Source organism: Artibeus jamaicensis, unplaced genomic scaffold (assembly GCF_021234435.1).
Source record: "Artibeus jamaicensis isolate MK-2021 breed Jamaican fruit bat unplaced genomic scaffold, CSHL_Jam_final contig_797, whole genome shotgun sequence".
Classification (NCBI taxonomy): Eukaryota; Metazoa; Chordata; class Mammalia; order Chiroptera; family Phyllostomidae; genus Artibeus; species Artibeus jamaicensis.
In genome coordinates, this window is record NW_026521977.1 from 11916059 (window position 1) to 11938546 (window position 22488).

General features: G+C 36.0%; 1 protein-coding gene across 6 annotated transcripts in view; it reads left to right on the plus strand.

Annotated features, from left to right (window-relative positions):
- The window catches only part of GAS2 (growth arrest specific 2), a 117052-nt gene that overhangs the window by 42939 nt on the left and 51625 nt on the right, over positions 1-22488 (plus strand). For all 6 annotated transcript variants that reach the window (XM_053673090.1, XM_053673089.1, XM_053673088.1 and 3 more), the window contains exons 5-6: positions 9753-9816; positions 19887-20028. In XM_053673090.1, the coding sequence (XP_053529065.1) occupies positions 9753-9816; positions 19887-20028 (206 nt within the window). The remainder of the gene's footprint in view (positions 1-9752; positions 9817-19886; positions 20029-22488) is intronic.

The following is a 22488-nucleotide window of genomic DNA, read 5'->3' on the forward strand; positions in this document are numbered from 1 at the left end:
CAGCATCTAAAAGTATACCAGGAAGAATTCTGAGATGGTCTAGTTCTTCACCCTGTTTAACAAAATCCCCCTGATTTTTTAAAAGAAAATCCAGAAGAATTTAAATATGATAACTATTGCGTATTTTGTTAAAACACTTTTGATTTGGATTATCTTGTATGTTATGCATTTACATATCCATGAAAGTATAATAAGACCGAGTTCTCAAGGCTATCAAAATGAAGATATCATATTTAACCTTTTAAGTACCAAATTAAAGCAAATAGACATTCTCATTTGCTGCTTAATGAAAAGATAAATTTGAAATTTCTGCTTCTCAGAATAGAACATGAGGTGATGTGTAATAGGCCCTGGGAGGTGGAGGAAGGGAGCCAATATTACAGCATTGACTTTAGGATTATTCAGAAAAAAGAAACAGCTGTGCCCATAGATGTTAATGAAAAGCAAGAGGAAGGACAATGAGAAATTCCATTTCCCCCCTGGAACCCTTTCTCCTTGGGTTTTTCATATTATTCACTGGAAGTGAGGAAGTGATTGAGCCGCTGCGATGGCCTTGGATTCTGTGCTTGCAGAATTGACTTTCTTGTAACAATAACACTGTGTACTCTGCTTGATGTCTTTTCACACCTCACTTTTGAAAGGGAATTTAGGGCAAGGTTTTTTTTCCCCTTTTTTCTACCTCAAGATTTCATTTCAGTAGCACGCGAGATGAAGAGCATCCTTTGTGTCCTAGTGTTTTGAATAGCAAATAAAATGAAAAGATGCCCTGATGAAGGGGAAAATCTGTTTGAGTGAGTGATAAAGTAGATCACTGTGCTGAGTGTGTATCAAGAGCCTTCTGTCTTTAGCCGTTCAAAGGTCTCTGCCTGCATAAAGCACTCTTATCTTTGTGGCAACTGATATGCTACCCTCGGTTGCAGTGCTTTTTATGTGATTATTTGTGAGAGGATCTTGATTCACAACTCACTCAATCTGTTCTATTTCCACAACAGCTAATGATGAGAAATCTCAGTGGGTGGGGATGCCTGGGGTGAACTGGGGAGTACGAACGGCAGCTTATTCCGTACGCCTCTCTCATGCTTCTTGTCTTTTTGACTCTTGGCAGACAACTTTCTATGCCACATGACACAAACACATACAGAGTTTAACCTGCACTATATTTTCTATGGCATTCTTGATCATTTTTTCCTCCGTGAAATGTCAGTTCTTAGATCATAAGTCCACTCCATTTCCCAAATGAGCCATTGTAGAAAAATGGACAATGGTCATAAAGTCTATTCATAAAATACTTATAAAAATCCAATACAGATTAAAAAGTATTAGACACATTAGTAATATATAAGTGTAACTAAAACTATGAAAATCAGCAAAGATGAAGACAACCTTATGTTTAGTGTTGATTACCTAGAAAAATAGGATATTCTATATTTTATTGAAGAAAATTGGAAATCGGTACGTCTCTTTTGAAGGGCAATTTGACATTACGAATCAGGGACTTCAGAAGTGCTCATATCCTCTTACCAACTTTTTCTACTTCTCCAAGTTTATCCAAAGGAATATGTAGAGATAGGCGTCAGAATGTCCACTGAAACATTTTTATAATAGTGAAAAATATGTAAATGAACCAAATCTATGACATTTGGTGATAGCCTAAACAAATCGTACATTATCCAGAGATACCAACCAAAGATAAAACCCTTGAGACTATAAGGACACGGCGAATTTACAGTATACTTTGAAACATGATGTCTGACAGTTATATCTAGTAAATAACAAGAAATTGTATTTAAAATCTGAAAGAAAGGTAAACAGTATTTGGGTTATAAATGATATCATTTTCTTTTTGGATTATCTATTGAGGAAATCTAGACTGTAAACAAATATGGCAAATAATCTGAAACATGGACAATGAATTTTATGTTAAGATACAACTTGGACCAATTTGCATAGAAAACTACTTGTGGACATAAAACTTGTTTATCAGTATATTATAAGGGCTGTTTTGCATTATTGGAGGTTAATGAACATTTCAAGTGATTATAGACTTTTATGCTGCTATGAGAACAGAGGACGTAAACCTTTGTGTGTTTGTTCTCTGCAGCATACTTTAACTTTAAGATTTTACATGTAATGCTCACCTTCAACCTCAGTTGTTCAAACAATGCTGACATATAAGCGACTGCAGGAGATTTTATTTTTCATATCTCTGATTTATGAACAATTGGTTTCATTGGGTTCCTTTAAAGTAGTTAGGATTATGCTTCAGGTTAAAAAACATGAACATGAGTGGTTTCTTGAATTTAGAAGTATATAGTCTATCGATCTAAAAATAATACGTTCCCGCAATAATTATTTTAAAAGAAATGAACTTTATTCTTAATTGTAGACTAAAGAAAAAAAGTATTTAGAAGGTGTAGGTGTGAAGGCATTTTCTGATTTTAGTTCGGCAGAGATGTAAAAGTTATTAAGCTATATTAATTATTATTCTTCCTAACAGTAAAGGTAATAATTTTTGAAGATTAAATACTTCAACTACCTTTTTAATAATAATGCTGAATATTTTGATATGGCTTATTTTTATTATTTAAATTAAGACCAACAATGTATGATTTATTTTCAAACTTAATAAGTTTTAAGTCCTAAAATTAATGCTCTTCTATGATTTTTTCTAATATATTTTAGGTAATAAACTAAGTTGTATTCTTATGTGGGGGGATTTATGTTTTGTAATTTACCTTAGCACACTAATTAGAAATTGTCATGTTGGTTTAATTTCTTTCTCCAGAGACTTGTGTGTTTTGCGTTATTTGTATGCATTCCAGTGAGCTGGGAGATTGGGAGGAGGGAGGGTGGGCAGAAATGCTTTAAAAATGCACAGGTTTTTGCTTTCTGTAACTGTGTCAATATCATTATGTTATTGGATGATTATAGGATTTGGAGGCCAGTGACTATTCTTCATCTATTTCTCTGAGAAAGAATCTACTCAGCAAGAAAAGGGTTTGCTCTCTGCTGTGCAAGCATGCGGATGTGTGTGGTTTGCTTTTCATTTTTCCGTGCTGTGTTTGTGTTTGCTGTGTGGCACTGTCTGCCTTCCGATGCATGACTCTGATGTGCAGTGTTACAAAGTCCTCTGTCCTATGGAACGTTGCTCAAGCTCTCATCTACCTAAAGTGATGGTATGACGTTGCTATGCAAGAATAAAAATGTGTGTGGAATTTTAAATGCTGATTTCCATTTTATACTTTTATGTCACCTGTTGCATCCGAAAAAGAATCTGTGCCTGCCTTGCAGTGTTTGAGGAGTCCTCTTCCATTGTTATCGCCCACACAGAGGACTGTAAGAGTAGTTCTGCAGAAAAAGCTACATTACTTTATTAGTATTATGTAGGCCAACGAGTTCAGGATACCCATTCAGTTCTGGGTTATTTCTAGTCACTTTAATTCTATCCCAAGAACAATTTATTTTAGACTTTTGGGGTTTTTTATACCTGTTTTTATAAAATACTGTATTAGCATTTCAATTCACTTTCTACTTTTAACATCAGAAATTCTTTTCAAATTTAGCCATTTGCCCTATGCCAAGGGAAAAAAAACAAGGAAGTACAGAGTGGAATCTGATTGAAGGAATTAAATGTCTCCTGAAATCATAGGTGTATCAGGACTTGATGGAGTCAGGGTAGAATCAGGAAAGTAGACAGCTTTCTAACTTTTCCAGGATACTTTTTTTTGCTGTATAATATTTAATTAATATAAGTGACATGCTCAATAATGAGAGCTAAAAATTTCGTGCTACCATTTTTATTTGGCCCCAGACCATCATTTATAAATGAGAATCCTGGGACCTAGAGAAATAAGTAACTTGCCCAATGTTACATGGCTTCTCAATGGCCGAGCTAAGATTTTAATTCAGCACCATTTACAAAAAGTTACACTTTGAGTTAATTTTAGAAGTTCATATGATTATTTCAAGTAAAAGGAAATATTAAATATAAAACAAATTAGAAAAGACTCTTGCCTCTTACTGCTATTCTGAATGATAGAGACTTGGTCCATTAAATTAGCATAAGGTCTGGCCAGCTGCTGGAAAAAAGGGACACTACGCATGCTGAGACATTTTTCAATTTAGTGGCAAAGGCAATTAACTACATTTTATTCTATACAATACATCTTCCATTGTATATGAGATTAGGAATGAACTCTACACTGTATGCAGTTATATGAATGTTATATTCCCTTTTCAATGTGAATAGTTATTTGGAGAAATTTGGAAACACACACACTCAGCAGTAATGAGCTTGCATGATGTTGACCTTTTCCTCTGCCTTCTAGCCTCCCTCAGGTCAGTTTTGAAGGCACCTAAACTGCTCTGTTTTGTCTAATTGCCTCCTACCTTTAAGCTCAAAGATTTCTGCATCATCTTACTGAGAGTCACATGATGGCTGGGAGAAGTACTATCCCTTCACTTTCTGAAGTGACATCTTTTTTTACCTTGTATTTCCAAGCAGGAGAAATATGTCCATAATACCCAATGAAGGCTAATTGGATTCATGAATTATTTTCCCTTTATTCATCAACATCACCTTAGTTATCCTAAACATTTATAGAGCATATAGAGCATATTTTATATATCAAAGCACTTTTGAATAGCTTTAATAGAATGCAGGGGTGGGCAAAACTCAGTTTACAGTTGTTTCTATGAAAATATAGGTAATACAAGAATAAACTCTGTGTTTTACATCACAACTGTAAACTGGCTTTTGGCCACTCCATAGACACAAGAATGATAATAGACATTTATCAAATAATCATAGCATTGTTTAATGCACTGCTTCTTAAACTTTAATGTGCATTCTCAACACCTGGAGAGCTTGTATAAGTGTGGATTCTGGTCAGTACATCTGGGGTGGGGCCCAATATTTGCATTTCTGTCTAGCTCCCAGCTGATGCCACAGCTGTTGGTCTGTGGACCACACTTAAGCAGCAACATTTATTGAGTGCTTACCATATGCCAAGTGCTCTTAGGAAGGTGAGATAACTGTTTGAGAGATGAGAAAATTATATAGCCTGAACTAGAACACACTCTGATTTATAGTTTACATACCTTCAACTACACCACTCTTCCCAAATCTTAGAACCTGTTCTCTTCTCTGGGAAGGTGAGAAACCACTATTAGTTTGTGATACTTTCACAAATGATATTCAGCCAAATATATACTTTTTATGTTTTCTTTCTAAATATAAATCTTAAAACCAGTTTCCTTCAAGACCAGCATGAGTGCTGTAGTTCTAGTGTATAGAAAACTAAATGGGCAAGGCGATTTCCATGCTTTTATTTCTTTGCTCACCCTTTAAAACAATATATTTAGCAATACCTTGCATTTATGGTTCTATGCATTTCATCCTTGCAGATCCTGTGACATTGAAATTCTACCCTTTGCTTTAGTGGAAGGCCTCGTTTTCTATTCCTGGAGCTAGCAGCATTCTGTTTGACATTTGATGCCCATGAGATTTTTATAGAATCTGGGTTATAAGATTGAGTCTCTAAGCCACATATGTTTGAATAGGGATCTGTGTCACCTCTCCCAGAGGTGCTCCGCATTATACGTTGCTTTGAAATGGTTTTGATTATTTAAAAAGAAGCCTCCAGTGATAAGACCTTTTGTAAAATAATCACCATTGATTATAGAGCTTTTTATTTGTTTTAAAGAGGATTCGTTCAGAGGAAAGAAAGCACCAGTGATCCCCTTTACTACCCTTAACTCAAAGAGAAAGACCATACTGATGTTACAATAATAAAAGGAAAATATCTTTTCTATTGTAAACCTTAGTAAAAGTAAAGGATTCTTCTTATTTTTGAAAAGACAAATCAGTAAATGTGTTTAAAATGAGTAGAATATATCATTCCATACAGAGGCTTTAGTTCAAATGCAGTATGTTAAAAGTTGCCTTTCTAATCATTCTGACAAAGACATGCACTTAGTTATTTAATCTTCTGAAATACATAATACATAATCCATTTTGATAATTTACTGGAAATAGACTCATCTAAATATTTTATTCTCAGGGATGGAGGAAAATTGATAGAAAGGTGTTAGTGTTTCACAAAAGGAGATGTCTTGATGTGATTGCTACTTAAACTTTACTCTTATAGCACAAAACCATAACAGCTATAGGATATTTGTTTTATATATGTCTATATATGCTGGCCAAATTTACTTATTTAGCTTTAAATTTGATTAAATTTAGAACTTGCTGTCTCTGATGTAATATAAATTATAAAATATTCAAATATAATAGGGCCAGTCTAAATTATACAAATCTACCAACAGTAATACTTGTTTATTCTAAAGTTTCTTCCAGTGCTGAGCAGAATGACTAACACATGATAGATGCAACAAAAAAATGTGTATAGGAAAAAAAGTGAATTAATGTTGACTAAGTCAAACGAAGATGATCTTCAAGTAAACAATTTATAACAATGAATATAAAACAATAAAGAAAAGTTGCCTTCGACAAATCTTTCCTAAGTGCCACACACTGTGCCAATAATAACAATAAGTATTATTTTTTGCGATCTTCACAAGAATATTGTGTAGCACACACTATCTTTTCCCTCAGAAAACAGACTTTATGAAATGACATCCCCAGATAGCACAGCTAGGAAGTGTTGGAGCTCGCAGTCTCCCACACCACTGCACGCTTTCCATCTGTAAACTTTGGATTCGTGTTCGCTTTGCTGCAAAACAAGTCATCTCAGGCCCTGGCTGGTGTAGCTCAGTGGACTCAGCACAGGCCTGTGAAGCAAAGGGTTGCCAGTTCAATTCCCAGTCAGGGCACATGCCTGGGTTGCAGGCCAGTTCCCCAGTAGGGGGCGTGTGAGAGGCAACCACACATTGATGTTTCTCTCCTCTTTCTCCTTCCCTTTCCCTCTGTCTAAAAATAAGTAAGTAAAATATAAAATAAGTAAATAAATAAATAAAAAACAAGTCATCTCATAGATGTAATGCAGGTACCACTTAAAAACTATTGAATTTAATTTGATAGCAATAAGGTAAGAGGGTTTGTTTTTATAATTAAATAAAACTTTACATAATTAGTATCTTGACTTTTCTAAGAATGTTAGGTAAGATTTTACTCTTTTTTTTCTGTGTATCATTGCCACAGTCACTATCAATACCACATCATTTTTATGATCCTCAATATTATGAGATATCCTACTTATGGCATAATTACTCTGTTGTAGACGTTATACACCGCTACAGATTTATCTTATTTATTGCTAAGTAGCCATCAAACAATGATTTTTTTTTTTGCTCTATGGGCCAGGCATATGTGCCTACTATTTAAAAAGTCATTGACATGTGAGACAATATTATAGGTGCATTTTGAAGCAATTTTAGTGCTTTATAAAAGATAACATTTCCAAAAATACTGGAAAGTAAAACCTTATGTTTCTATCAGCATTTTTCTAAGGAATGATACTGAGGAAGATGTTTATTTGTCTTAAATTTTTATAGACCGAGTCTGTTAAAGATATAAATGAAGATTCATGCAATTATTTCTCAGTTTGCTAAACTAAATTTCTAATCCATCCGTGGTAGATTTGATATTAGAGTCTGGGCATACAAAGGCTGTTTTAAATTAATAGTTCTATTGAAAAAGCAATGAAATACACAATAGTGAAGCATACCATATATCACATTGTCTTTCATACAGCACCCACATTATTGTTTTTCTTCAAAATTATTTTTATTTTCCATAAAATTTATCTGTTTACTTCCAATGCTTATATAGTCCTCAGAATATGTACAACAAATTGGCTAAGGAATCATCACACTCAGGCCAACTATTACTTTTTATAGTTGGTTATGGACTTCACATTGACACAATTTGGTTGGTTCACCAAATTTTTCGTATTTTTACCTTGTTTTCATCAAGAAGTGCATGAGATTGTATCCAAAGCTGCTGGTGCTTTAACCACAGCTTTCTTTCACTGGAGATGAGAGTATTAGCAGGACCTTAAAAGTCTTCTTCTCCTCAGATTTTATTTATTCTTTTTTCTCACTCAAAACTCCTGTTTGTTATTTGGTACTGTGGATAGATTTTTTTCAAAAAAAAGTTCAAATAGAAAGAAATTAATTAGACAAGAAGGTTAATTTTCATTTGTTTGCTTCTGTTTTGTGATGTTTATTATTGTTTTCTGTTTGTGACTGATGCCTATGTGATATGACAGTCTGTGAGTTACATGGTGCTGAATTGATTTGATATAGCAAAAGTTGTGAAGTTTGTGTGATTCAAGCCAAAGACAACTACTGGTGCATTTGACATTGTAGGTATTAAGTATCTTTATTTTAAGCCCTCTAATTAAATTAATTTTAAGTATTCCCAACTAAGGTTTTGTGACAATTTACTAAGGGTCAGCTGAAACTAAAATTTATATTACCAAGATTCTAAATATTCTATAATTCAAACATTTCCTATATAATTCTGCTTTAATGAACATTGCTGATGGTATTAGAATTTATTTTAAAAGCTTTGAAGGTCACAGTTTATAATAGGATAAAACTTTATGTCTGTTTAAGCCTAAGTGAAATCATACACATAAAATTCAAGAAAGAATATTTTTCTAATCACCACACACTCCCCAAAATTCCATTCTGGTGATCCTGGACCAAATATTGCCACTACCTTAATCTGTATATAGAAGAAATTAGATGTTTAAATTAAAGGAATGGAATAATGCTGGGATATTGAATTATAAAATTCTGTTTAAGAATTAAAGCAACATTACAACTTTTGAAAAGTTTTTGAATAAGCTGATATATTTATTAATTAGGATATTAGCTTTGTTTATGCAAAGACAATTCTCAATGTGATATTTTTTCAATATCTGTTGTCTTTATTAGGTGTTGTATAAAATAACATTTAAAAATTCTCTAATCATGATTTAAAAAGAAATATAAGCAGTACACACTCCTCTGGTAGGCTCAATAAATGCAAGTGTTATTTGTCAACATTATTGAATGTGTCCAAAGCAATTGGTAAAGATTTATTAAGTAATCATGTTATATTCAAATAAAATGTTAATGCAAATGATAGTCTTCTAATTTGCTCATTTTAGGAGCAAGTCTGGCTGATGGTATATATTGTTCTATATTTGTAAAATCCAGTCAGTGTTTCTTTATAAATTATCATTTAATTAGATTTTATTAAGAGAAGACATTAAATTTTAATGTATCACTTGACAGCTTTGCTTAAAGGATAACAAAGAACTGTGGTGTGTAATTTTTATTCTTATTCATTACGTTACTTATGCCAAAATCACTAGTGAAGATAAACCTAGGATTTTAAAAAGACCCATCTTTGTTCCCTAGTCTTCTGTGTGCTGTTTTAGAATACCTATCAAGTATTTATGCAATAATTGTAGCCACATATGTTTCTAATATTGACTTACTGAAATTAACTAATTAAAGAAAATAAATTTAGGATAAGATTTACATAGGTAGATTTACATTGATTTACATAGATTTCCTGAGACTAATGGCTTTGGGAAGGGGCATTACACAAAGAGTTTTGACCACTACTTTGGGACTTTAGTAAAGTGAAGTTTTCTGTGGGGTAGGCTGGTGTTTTGAATGTTAGAATGAAGACTAGTTCATTGGGGATGAGAGGGTCAATGGCAAGCCTGTTTGCTACTGAGTTGCTTTACAATCCCTTATATCATAAACATTTCCGCCTCTATCTTGTCTTTCAGTCCTCCACAAGCAACCCAGAGAAGTGTGTCTCTGCTTGCTAGAGCTGGGCCGGATTGCAGCCAGGTAGGTCAGCTGACTGCTACTGTGTTAAGTCATGGACCATCTCTGCATCCAAGCATGTGAAAAACAGCGATGGCTTTTGTTGCTGGTGTTGAATCTGTTGAGAAAGCTATTCCTACAAATGTAATCAGTAGCACCATCTCAAGAACAGCTGTTCAAACGAAACACATGCCTCCGATATTCTTAATATCGTGATCCTGTTGTCAAAGCCACTCTTTCTTGGGGGTTGGGAGAAAGTCCTGTACATAAAGTTGTATGTGACGATTGGTCTTTCATTATTGGAAAGTCTAGTCCCATTACTTTCTTTCTTTAATCCTTTATCCTATCTCTCCCTCTTTCCTCTTTATTAATAATGTTTGGCCTCCTCTTTTGTTCATTTTTCTCATTTTCCCCCATTAACCATCCCATCTCTTAGCATTTTTTACTTTTATTACTGAGTGGGGAAATAGTTTTTAAACTATTACCCATATTTTGACTAGAGAAAGACATAGAATATTATAATTCTTATGTAGAGACATCTTGGGAATTTGTCTTCTGGCAAAAATAAACAAGAAACAATTGTGGAAATCATAATGATATTTAAAGAAGCAGAGGAAGGGATTTTATTAGCTAGCTGGCTTTATTTCATGTGTTCTTACAAACCATCAAGCAGGGATTATGACAATTCTGTGAAGCCAAAAAAAATCAGAAATGAAGCTTTAAATCTTTGAAGAAGTCTTAATGCAAAATTAAAATCAGAATACATTAGAAGATGTCTTCTCAACCAGATCTGGGTATACTTACAGAGTTGAGGTCAGATTAACCAATAAGCTAAAATGAGAGCTAACTCTGGATATAAATCCACAAAGAGAAATTTATAAAGAAAATCAAGTAAAAGAAAATACAGGTGTGCACATCAGCAATTGGTACAAAACTTTCTGTATTTAATCTAATAAAAAATTAACCTGTAATAAAAAAATGAGGAACGCCAAGTTCTTTAAAACACCATAAGCAGTGTTATTTTAACAAGTTGTATACCAGATATGCATTTCACTTTGCCACAATAATTGGGTGAGAGAATGATTTCTTTAATTAATTTTTTTCAAATTAAATATGACTAATGTTCCAGGCAGCAAGTAGTGAACAAATCAATTTGAGGCATTCTGAGCTTTCTCTGTGCACTTCCACACCATTCTCAGATATTGTGTGAAGGCCTTTGGTGAGGGTTCCCTAGTCTTTAGTCCACTCAGGTCTTGCCTCCTCAGATGAAGTTCAAGCTTGCAGAGTCTGGCTGTTACTTAGAACTTCCTTTCCTCTCTGGGTTGCCTCCTTCTTGGGTTCTGTGAGGGAACAAGACAAAGGTACCTGCTGCTTCTTCAACTCTGCCAAGCCTTCCACCAGTCTTGGGGCTTCTGGCCTACAGGACAAACAGTTTTGAGTCAAAGGAATAGCAAGGACTGAGCAGATATTTCCCAAAAGGGGGAAGTCAAAAATACAGGGGTGATGGAGGAAAACACAAACACTAAAATCTCAGTAAATGACTGCCTGCCACTGAAATGCTAGAGTAAAGGAAACATAGCTGGTCTAGTGTTCCTACTAACAGGTTAGGCAGGAAGCTTTTGGTTTAGTTCCTTGTTTTGATTATATTGTCAGAATATTCTAATGACAGATTGTTGCTTTAATATTTTATCTATAAGAATCCATAAGCATCTTGAATCTGAAAGTTGTGATATAGAGATAAAGAGAAGGAGTTGCATTATCTACAAAATTAGTTGCAAATTGTCTTTCCTCTGTATAGTTTATATTACTTGCGTGTTTTCTGGATTTATTTTATTTTTTGTAATTATATTTTTTGTTACCTGAACACTTTGATTAGCAATCCTGCTAATTGAATATTTTAACTATGATTGAGTCCTCAAAGGAGAAGACATCATATCCAATGACAAAAATGCCTTTAGCAATCATCTTCCCTCCAACTCTATATCTGGTGTAAATTGCCCCTTGCCACAGTACATAAAGCAAACTAAAGTCTTGGTTAATGAGATAGAATCATGGTTTGGTCAGTTTCAAGGTGAAGCATCATATGAGGAGCTTTACATCTTGGTCTTTTCCCCCAAGTATTTTAAAATTGCAATTCTGGGTTACTCCTTTAAAAAAAAACATTGTTATTGAGGTATAATTGACCTACACAAAGTTGTTCATATTTAATACATACAACTTGATGAGTGTGGAGGTACATAGAGATCTGTGAGAACATTGCCACAATCTATGCCATAACCATATTGATCACTTCCAAAAATTTCCCCCTGCCACCTATTATTATTGTTATTATTATTTGTGATAAGAAGAGGTTGTTCTATTCCCCCCTGTTTATGGTCATGCAAGCTGACAAAAGCAGTATTTATTCATGTTACAAAGGAACAATTACTAATTTCACAAAGGAGTTATCTAAGGAGTAAGATCCCCTTACATTACAACACTCCATTTGTAAGTTTTGCTTTTCATTTTCTTCACCTACTGGAGGGGTATGAGGTATTACACCCTGTCACTGAAAAAGAGAGAATATGCTAAGAGATTTTTTCAGGGTGTTACACTTTTGTTGTATGCAGCATGAGGTTAAACAGTTGACTATGAATTGGATAGACTGAGCATTGAAGTACCAACGTCTACTGAAGTTTTTCCCTACACACTTGAAAGATTTCAGTTTTAACAGAAGTTCAGTTGTGCTTTATAAACAGAAAACTCAAGTCTCTCTCCCTTAGCCCTATGTTGAAGCATATTTTAGTTAAAGGGAAGATTCATCCCTTAATCTCATTTTACTCCAATATTTTAATATATATTAACCTTATATCTAGATCCTTATTTTGTGCTTCCTCCTCCCCCGACTCCTCCATGGAGGATTACATAAATTATTAAGACAGTTTTAGCCAAAACTAAAAGTGATTTTGGCAGAACTCTGAGAATCACAACAATCATTTGTACCTAGCAGATGAGTTTTGAGCGCAACAAAGTTCCCAATACAACCCTGTGAATTTTTATTTTATTACTGGTAGATGATGCTTTTTTTGGTATTAATTCTAAATATTTCCTTCTCAAAGTACATAACTATCATCCTAAAAGCATCAACATTACTTTGGATATGACTGGCAAAGTGTTTCCGATTCTCTGCCCTATTCTCCTGCGTGGGAACCCGCAGCGAAGCTCCTTCGGGAGCTGTGGGTTTCTCTGAGTTCTGAGAGGGGAGAACGAAACCACTTCTCTGTGTTCTCATGGGTAAAACTTCCTTTTGTTTTCAACTAAATTGAGCTCTCATCACTGGAGGGAAATCCCTCATTATTTCAGAAACAGTGTCTGTTCCTGGGTGTGAAACATACCTGCTTGCTTTCTGAAAAGTAAAATATTCAGCAAAGGCAGGTCAGTAAAACTTCAGCAGTCCTTTGATGACAGTGCTTTGATATTTGTTCCTAAGTAAAAGTTACTATGAATTCAACTTTTCTACAGACTATAGCACTAAGATTAGCTTTACAATAAAAGTAAGACACTTGGTGTTTCGGTTTGTGGCCATTGCCAATCACCAACATCATAGTGGAGCTTTTTATATTTTCATTTCTGAAAACTTCCTTGATTTAGCAAAATGCATGGCTATTCAAAAGGAATATACTCTACAAGTAATTTTGTTAGTCTTCTATTTCAATCCACGGCCCAGTGAAATGTTACTTAAAAGAAAAATATTTTTATACAAAGACTTATCAATGAATCCATCTTAGTTAAAGCACTTGACTCTGACTTCTAAGAATATTACATGTTTTCACATGGGTGAAATTTTCTTCCAAATCTAAATCTATCTTTAAATTACTTGAAGACAGAATGAAAATGGAGCAAAAACTATTGTGTAAGAATCTGTGACCTGCCTGTTACATGCTTTAAACAGGAAGAGTTTCTAAAATGTGTTCCTTTAACTCTGCTAAAATTAGCTCTCAATACCTTTTGTTTAAAACTATCATCTCCTAAATAGTTTGAGTAAATTTTCTCATTTGGGGCTCAGTCGTTTCATCTAGAGAACAATCTCATAAGTGTGTCACATGCCAGAAAAATGAAAAGTCCATTTTTTTAGAATCTGATCATAAAGTCATTAACCATAAGACCATTCCCTAGCACTTAATAATAGTTTCAATGAGACAAAGTCATGTATTGCCCTTTCATTGTCCACCCTACATTTTTATCACTGGGATGTATGCAGATGTGAGGAATTGGTCTTAGTGGGTTCAAGCTTCTTGCTTTAGTTAGGTGCTTATTCAGTTTGAAAGCTACAGCAGCTTGAACCCCCCAAAGCTCTAAAATCTTGTGGTTGGAAAGGAGTAGAAAATAGTATCAATTTGTGAAAACCTCATAGACAGACTAGAAATGTGAAGTGGTACAGAGTTAATCATAGAAATTATAATGAAGCAGCCTTTTGGGGAGAACTAAAAGATCTATTTGGTGACTGAGTTGGCTTGCAGGTGTGAGCCCCCAGCTCAGGGGAATTTCATGATTTATGGCCTGTTGACATCTCCAGACAGACAGGAAGCCAATGAATTGTACTTAAGTGTGCATTTCTGGACCGGCTGACTATACCTTAGGCAGCCTGAAGTATTCAAAAGCCAATATAAGCAGAGATTTGGGGCTTAGTGTTGATTTTCTGTGTTCAGTGGCATAGCTAATTTTCAGCATTCCCAGATAAAGAAAAATCTCCAGGGCAAGATTCCATGCGTAACTGTGTCACCAACTTCATCTAAACTTAATCTACTTTGTATCAGACATTGAGTGAAACCTATTGTCACTCTAATAACATATTTTTTATTTTACTTTGTAAAGAAAAGAGAAAAAAGAAGAAAATTATGTAACCTGTTCCTGAAAGGTGGCATGAATCCACCTACAATTATGAATGAAATCATATTTTCCCATTGACCTACTTTATACTTCAAATACGATGTTTTCACTTAGGATTGATATTTAATTGGCTGTGACTTCTAGTGCTTTAAATTCCTCTACTCCCACTGCCCAGTTTATGTTATTCTCTTAAGTACATTAAACATAAAATGTTATACCTTGATAGAACTAAGAATTCCTATGTCTAGAGACTTCCGCCAAGATGAAGGCATAGGTTGAAACACTTTGCATCATCGCACAACCAAACCTAAAAAGAACAAAGTTTTAACAACAATAAACGCAACCAGACCACACAGAAAATCAACAATATGGAGTTCAAAAACAATGAAATGCTCAGCTAAACTGGTGAGGGGGCAAAGCCAGCAGCAGAGCGGGTCGGGCAGGGAAGATCCCCCAACCCCAGAGGTGCACAGGCAGCCAAGGGCGCAGATCCCAGGTGCGGGATAGCTACGGGCGGACACAGGGAAGAGGCTCGGCTGGCTGTCTGCGGTCAGTCGAGCATTTGCGTGCAGATAAACCAGTGAAGAGGCGAGCATTGAGACCGCGAGGCGCAGGGTAGTGGGATTGCACATTTGTGCTCAGATAAACAGGCAGGGGGTGAGCGGTGAGGCAGACTGAACTAGCGGAGAGGACCGCCAGTGCTCCCTCTCTGACTCCGCCCCCACATCAGCTTCACAAACCAGCGCCCTGGGTCACTCCACCCTGGTGAACGCCTAAGGCACCTCTTCTCTAATGTAACAGGCACAAACAGATAAAAACATGGCTCCAGAAGAACTCAGAGCCCCGGAGCCAATAAATCTAAGCGTTGAAGAAATAGCCAAACTATCAGATGCACAGTTCAAAACACTGGTGATGAGGATGCTCACAGAACTGGTTAATTTTAGTCACAAATTAGAGGAACATATGAAGGCTAAACTAATTGAAGTGAATGGTAATGCACAGGAAACCAATAGTAATGGAAAGGAAACTGGGACTCAAATCAAGGGAGTAGACCAGAAGGAAGGAAAAAATGACCAAACAGAAAAATATGAAGAAACAAGAATTCAAAAAAATGAGGAGAGGCTGAGGAACCTCCACGACATCTTTAAATGTTCCAACATATGAATTATAGGGGTACCAGAAGGGGAAGAGGAACACCCACCAGTGGAAACCTTATTTGAACAAATAATAAAAGGGAACTTCCCCATTCTGGCAAAGAAAATAGACTTCCAGGAAATCCAGGAAGCTCAGAGAGTCCCAAAGAAGTTGGACCCAAGAAGAAACACACCAAGGCACATCACCATTACATTAGCCAAGATTAAAATGAAGGACAGAATCCTAGAAGCAGCAAGAGATAAGGGGACAGTCACCTACAAAGGAGTTCCCATCATACTGTCAGCGGATTTCTCAAAAGAGACCCTACAGGCAAGAAGGGGCTGGAAAGAAGTATTCCAAGTCATGAAAACCAAAGACCTACAACCAAGACTGATCTATCCAGCAAAGCTTTCATTTAGAATGGAAGGACAGATAAAGTGCTTCTCAGATAAGATCAAATTCAAGGAGTTCATCATCACCAAGCCCTTATTCTATGAAATGTTAAAGGGACTTACCTAAGAAAAAGAAGATAAAAAAGATGAACAGTGAAAGGACAGCAAACTCACAGTTATCAACAACCACACTTAAAACAAAAGCAAATTAAGAGGACAGCTAGATCAGGAGTGAACCATAGAAATGAAGATCACATGTGAAGATCACAGGGGAGTGGGAGATGGAGAAGGGGGGAGAAGGTACAGAAAATAAGTAGCATAGACAGTAGATAGAAAATAGATAGGGGGGAGGGTAAGAATAGTATGGGAAATATAGAATCTAAAGAACCTGAGACACGTGTTCATGAACTAAAGGGAAGGAATGGGGGGGAGGGGTGTGCAGGGGGGAGGGGAACGGAGGGGGGAAGTATAATAAATGTAATGGCATAATCAATAAAATAAAAAATATATGTATATTTAAAAAAGAATTCATATGTCTAGGGAAAGTAAGAAAGAGTTGTCTGCTGACGTTCATCAAGTGAGTTAGGAGTGAAGCCGAATTTATCACTTGGGTTGCTCCACTCCAGCACTGAGGTACGCCTGCCATTCCACACCTCTAGGAAAATTGATTCAACAAAAGCCTATGGTACATGATTTTATTTTTTGTAAGGGTTACAAACAATACTAATATAAACAATATTAGTAATACTGCTCTAAATCTTAATTTTGATGCTGTTATATTATACTTTGGTGGTATAATATGCCTTAAAAGTAAACACTTTGGCAAATGTACTTTAGTGCTGCAGTTTTCTGGTGGTGCAACATTTCAAACATCAATTAACATCCATCTCAGAGGTCATGACAGGTGTTAGAGGTTGTGATAGGCATGTCGTGGATACTGTTTTAATTCCTCCTGACAATATTAAAATACAAGAGTTAGAGTTTCCATTTTACAGGGAGATAGAACAGGCCCAGAAATAATGTGGGTGACGATGCCCCAGTGCGCCAGACGCAGGCACCTGTCCAATGCTCTTCCGCTGCCCGTGCCCCACAGCTCCATCAGGCCGCTAGGGCAGGCCATGTTCACCTCTACTTTCCCGATGGGAAGTGGACTCCTTGAGGCTAAATGACTTGCTCACTTTGAAGAGTAGGTTATGACACAATTAGCTCAAGTCCACCTCGGGAAGAGTAATGACCAAATCTTCATGGGAGTATTGTTGGTTCTTGTGAATGGTAATGAGATGCTGGGTTGAGTTCAGTGTAGTTAGTAAGGTTTGGAAAGTAAAAAAAATGTATGTTAGTTTTGGATAGGTTTTCAAGTCACCTAGAGCGTTGGTTCCCACCCTTTCTGGTACGGGGACTGGTTTTGTGGAAGACAGTTTGTCCATGGATGTGGCAGAGGTGGGGGGACTGGAGACAGAGCTCAGGCGGGAAGGCCAGCCAAGCTCCGCTCCCTCACCTGCCTGTTCCCCTCCTGCAGTGTGGCCTGGTTCCAAACAGGCCATGGACTAGTACCTGGGGGTTGGTGACCCCTGATCTAGAGCATTTTTTGGTAAAGCATTTATATATATTTAATATCGATCGACATGTTGTATTAAAGTGATATGCATTTAAAGATCCCAAACACTGCAACCGGGTACATATTTGGAGCCTAAAATGATTGTTAAATGAGAATACAGGTTTTTTTCCCCCATTTAAACAGTAGTGAGTGCCTACTGTGTTCCAGAACATGCGCTAGCTTCTGTGGATGTTGCAAATTGGACAGTGGTCTTTATTGCTAGAGAATTTACAGTCCAGCATGTGTTTCAATGAATGTCCCGTTGTGTGGCCAAACGTGTAAAAGGTTAAAACACAACATGGTAAATGGGGTCTGGTCTTTCAGTCAGTGATTTTTGTAACTAAATTACCGCGTTCAGTAGAGGCAGTTCTCAAAACAGCAGTTGTTCATCAGAGTTGATCCAGCTTCAACTCTTCTGTACTGGATTTTAACGTTTTCCAGCACACAAAGGGCACCTGACACGGAACACCTGGCCTTACCATCTAAATTCTGAAGAAAGTTAGAAAATTAATGCGTGGCAGACAGAACATCAAGTACCATCTTTGTTATTAATAAGGACCAAGTTGATAGACGTGCTTACTGTCTTTAATAGAACTGCAGAATTAGGCCAATTAACCACCTAATTGCAAGCAAAGATGAATCAGGGTGGAAGTTCCTATAGAGACCTCCCTGTGGGCAGTTTCTGCCCTGGAAGAAGAAGGGTAAACTGAGTCAAACATGCTCCTTTTATTCTTAGACTTACAATTTGATAAACCCTTTAACTTATTGGAGACGAATGAGTCATGGGAGAGAAAGGCCAGGAATCAAGCTAATTGAGCACTTCTACAAGAACAAAACCTCAAGAGAGAGGAAATTGCTTTTGCCTAGAAATATCTGCTGAACAGTTAAAATAACTAGCCTTTAGAACAAGATAGTAATGTACACTTTTACATTTAATATTTAATATTTTTACATTTTATATTTTACATTTTATATTTTAATATTTTTACATTTACATTAATTTTACATTTAATATTGTTTTAATGTATTATTCATCTAAGATACTAGATTTATTATGAACATATTTATATTCTCTATGTATAGATTGTTTGCTTTGTAGATTATCCATAACCTGTGACTTTTCCCTCTGATTAAAATATCAGAGCAAACCAGTCTCAGTCGTGAAGTCAGAGAACCTCGATTTATATCTTTGTCCAGGTTGTACATAGTTCTATATGTTCTCTGGATCTGTATTCTTGCCTGTACAAATAAGAGTGTGTAACTAGATGGTCCCAAAGGTCCTTCTTGGCTCTCAGACTCTGGAATTATCTTTGGCCTCCTCCACCTGGGTATAATCGATGTACATCTAGAAAAACCAAATTGATTTTAAGTTTAGCCAAACAAAAATATGATTATGGGAGGTAAGAACAGTAAGAATACTGATAACAGCTATCTCTCTCTTTTTGTATAAATTCTTGGCATTTATAACTTACAACAAATAATTTTTAACATGTCACTTCAAATTGTTTCTCTTTCCTCTCTGTTCATATTCTTTCCTAGTAACCCTGGACATGCTTTCCTTATATTGTTCTTAAGAGAGTAACCTGTATAATCCATGGTCCATTATCCAGAGCCCATAGGAGGTCTACATTTAACAGTGAACTTCTTCTCTGTGAAATCATTTAAAAGAATGTTTATTTTGGGGGATCGCTGTTTACAAACTTGGCTCTGACTGATTTTATTTCCATCTTTAACAAGATCGTATCCAAAATAGCAATTCAATTATAGCACTAATATCATTTGTTAGTAAATATGAAAGCTGAAGACTAAATTTTATATGGTTATATTATTGATTCATTAATATATTACCTATAGTTTTTATTTAATCTTAGTATGTTATATGTTATATGTCTGTGTGTATATATACATACACACACAGAGCGGGTATGTTTTTCCTCTGCTTAAAAGAATGTCATTTAAGAACTTTCCATTTCATGCCAAGAAAAGTTAATGTTATTTTAAAAAAATCACTGCTTTGTTCCTATAGTGTTCTTAATGAAATGTAGCATATGGTAAGTGGATCATTTTAAGTTATGCATTTGTGATCTGGTATCTTTTAAAAGGTATGGCGTGGAGCCTCCTGGTTTGATAAAATTGGAAAAAGAGATTGAACAAGAAGAAACACTTTCTGCCCCTTCTCCTTCACCTTCCCCTTCATCAAAGTCTTCTGGAAAAAAGAGTACAGGAAACTTATTGGATGATGCAGTAAGTAAAATGGGCCAGACTTCTTCCTACCATTTAGTCTTTATCTTGACTTTCAAAAACTCATTCTCTAAATCTCTTATCAGTTTAACCTTTACTTATTTCAATTTCCTTGAAATTCATTATAAAATTCTATTAAAAATTTGTAGTTCCATAATTCATTTTGAAATTCAACACTGAGCCAGTCTTTGCAAATAAAGTGTCGCTTAATTCTTCCAAGTAGTATCTAAAATTTTAGGATAATATATCAACATCCCGAAAGTTGGCTTTGAAAACACTTAAGTCTGTTGTCATTGGTTTATGGCTCCGAATTCACTGATAAGAAACCTTAGGCTGGAGATCTTGAGGACTGTAAAGAAGGGAAAGCAACCCACCACAGATATTAGAACCACCCCGGACTGCCTACTATGGGCCAGGTCTAATCTGTCTAGCATTACTTTTCAAGTGCTCTCACTGTCTGTAAGGCGGGTTTCTTATTGAGGCAGTTTCTTATTGAGAAAACAGAAACGTGGAAGTTGATTCACCTGCCAAGGAAAGGCGAGGAGCTTAGATTCCAACCCAGTTTTGTCGAACTCCGCATTCCTCTGCTCAGAAGAGTCCTTGAGTCAGTCCTTGCAGATTATATTCATTATATCCTTGTAATCACAGATTCTGGGTGGAACAGCAGACAGGATGAATTAGAACTCTCTGGCTACCTCTCTCGATTGTTAAGTAGTTCTTGGTTATAAGTAGTGCATTTGATTACGTGTGTGTATTTACCTCCCAGCACAAGTATTTTAGTTCAACTGTAAAAAAAATGCTCATTTGTTTTATGGAACGTAGTAACACCATTCAGTCTAACATCAGAGACGTTAGGGTGAAGTATGTCTCACATACATGGGGAGAGTCCTTAGAAACTAGCAGCAACCACAAGGACTGCTGGCCCCTAGCTGAGGGTTTCCTTCTCCAGGGTCTGAGGAGAAGACCCGGGGCAGCGGATGATTGGTACTACATGGTACAGAGAGATTCTCCCATAGTCTGCTTTCCTCCTGTGACGCTCTGACTTACACTGCAGATTTAGAGGAGCAGAAATATAACTATTTTTTTCCTGACAGGTTGAGAATTTTTATTTCTGCTAAAGGCAGCAACCTTAAACTTAGCCTGTCAAGGTATCTTAGCCAGTAATAATTTAATTTAGCTTGCTTTCGTTCAGTCCACTGAGGAATTAAATGGACAAGGGCATTTTAATATCATCTAAAACAATGTAATTGTGGGGACAGGAGAGTATAAGTAGGAAAAAAGGGAATGGAAAAAATAAAATTAAAATGAGTAAATAAAAATCACAGGACTGTTATTAAGGATTGGTTATGTGCCTTGCATGTTATAGTATTTCTTGCTTATTTTATAAGTGAATTGAATAAAGTATTAATAGTAGATAATAGTATATTTTTATATATTGATGTGAACAATGTTTTTCTCACTCAATTATACTTTTTTGATTAGACTTGTTTTGGCATAAAATGTTCCTTTAACCTTTCTCTTATAAATATATTTCTCTGGGGCCACTACACATGATTTAATCCTTTTTACTTCAGTTATCACTTCCATTCATTTTCTTTAACACATTATGGTCAGAATTATGGCCAGTGTCACCTTTAACCTCCTAATGAATGAATTACTGAATTAAATACATTGTTTTAGTCCTCAGATTATGAGGCTGCTTTCTGATGTTTGACGCTGTTGACCCATGCGTTTTTGACATTTTCCACAAACATTATTCATACCAGAACGATCAGCCTAAATGCACCTCCGCTTTGATGAAAATTATATAGGGGTTCCCTTTAACATCAAAGGGTAAACCCCAAGTCATTTATGTTCCACACACGCCCCCAGGTTCTGGCCTGTTTTGCCTCTCTCAGCATTATTGTCCTCCAGACTCACCCTGGCATTCTGAGGCATCCATTGAAGACACCTGCTAATCCCAAAGTCCTAAGGACCTTTTATGCCCTGTGGTTTTCCTCATTTGCTTTCCTCACGATACTTATACCTACTCATCTTTTAAATCTACTTTTAAGCACCTTTTCATCTATGTTGTCTGTCCTCCAATATAAAGCTTTTCTTGGCCTCTTCCATTCCAGGTAAAATTGACAAACTAGTCTTTGATGCCTCAAGAATTTTTATACATTTTAATGAAGTATTTACTTCACTGGGTGTAAATACCTATTATTTCCTTTGGGCTGTCCTTGTTCTCAAAGACAAGGACCATCTTTTATTAATCTGTGTCTATTAGAGTCATTTTTTGTTGACTAGATTTAATCAGTGTGGATAATTGAGGTATAAAAAAGTTTCTTCCTTGTTCTGTTTATCTAGAATGAGCATGTGCTCTGAAAATGGGGGCACTCTGCAGAGGGCGGAGATGTTGGTTGCTCCCTGCCGCTATTTGCATGAACCTGGGAGGGGCGGCTAGAATGGTCCCGTTCCCCC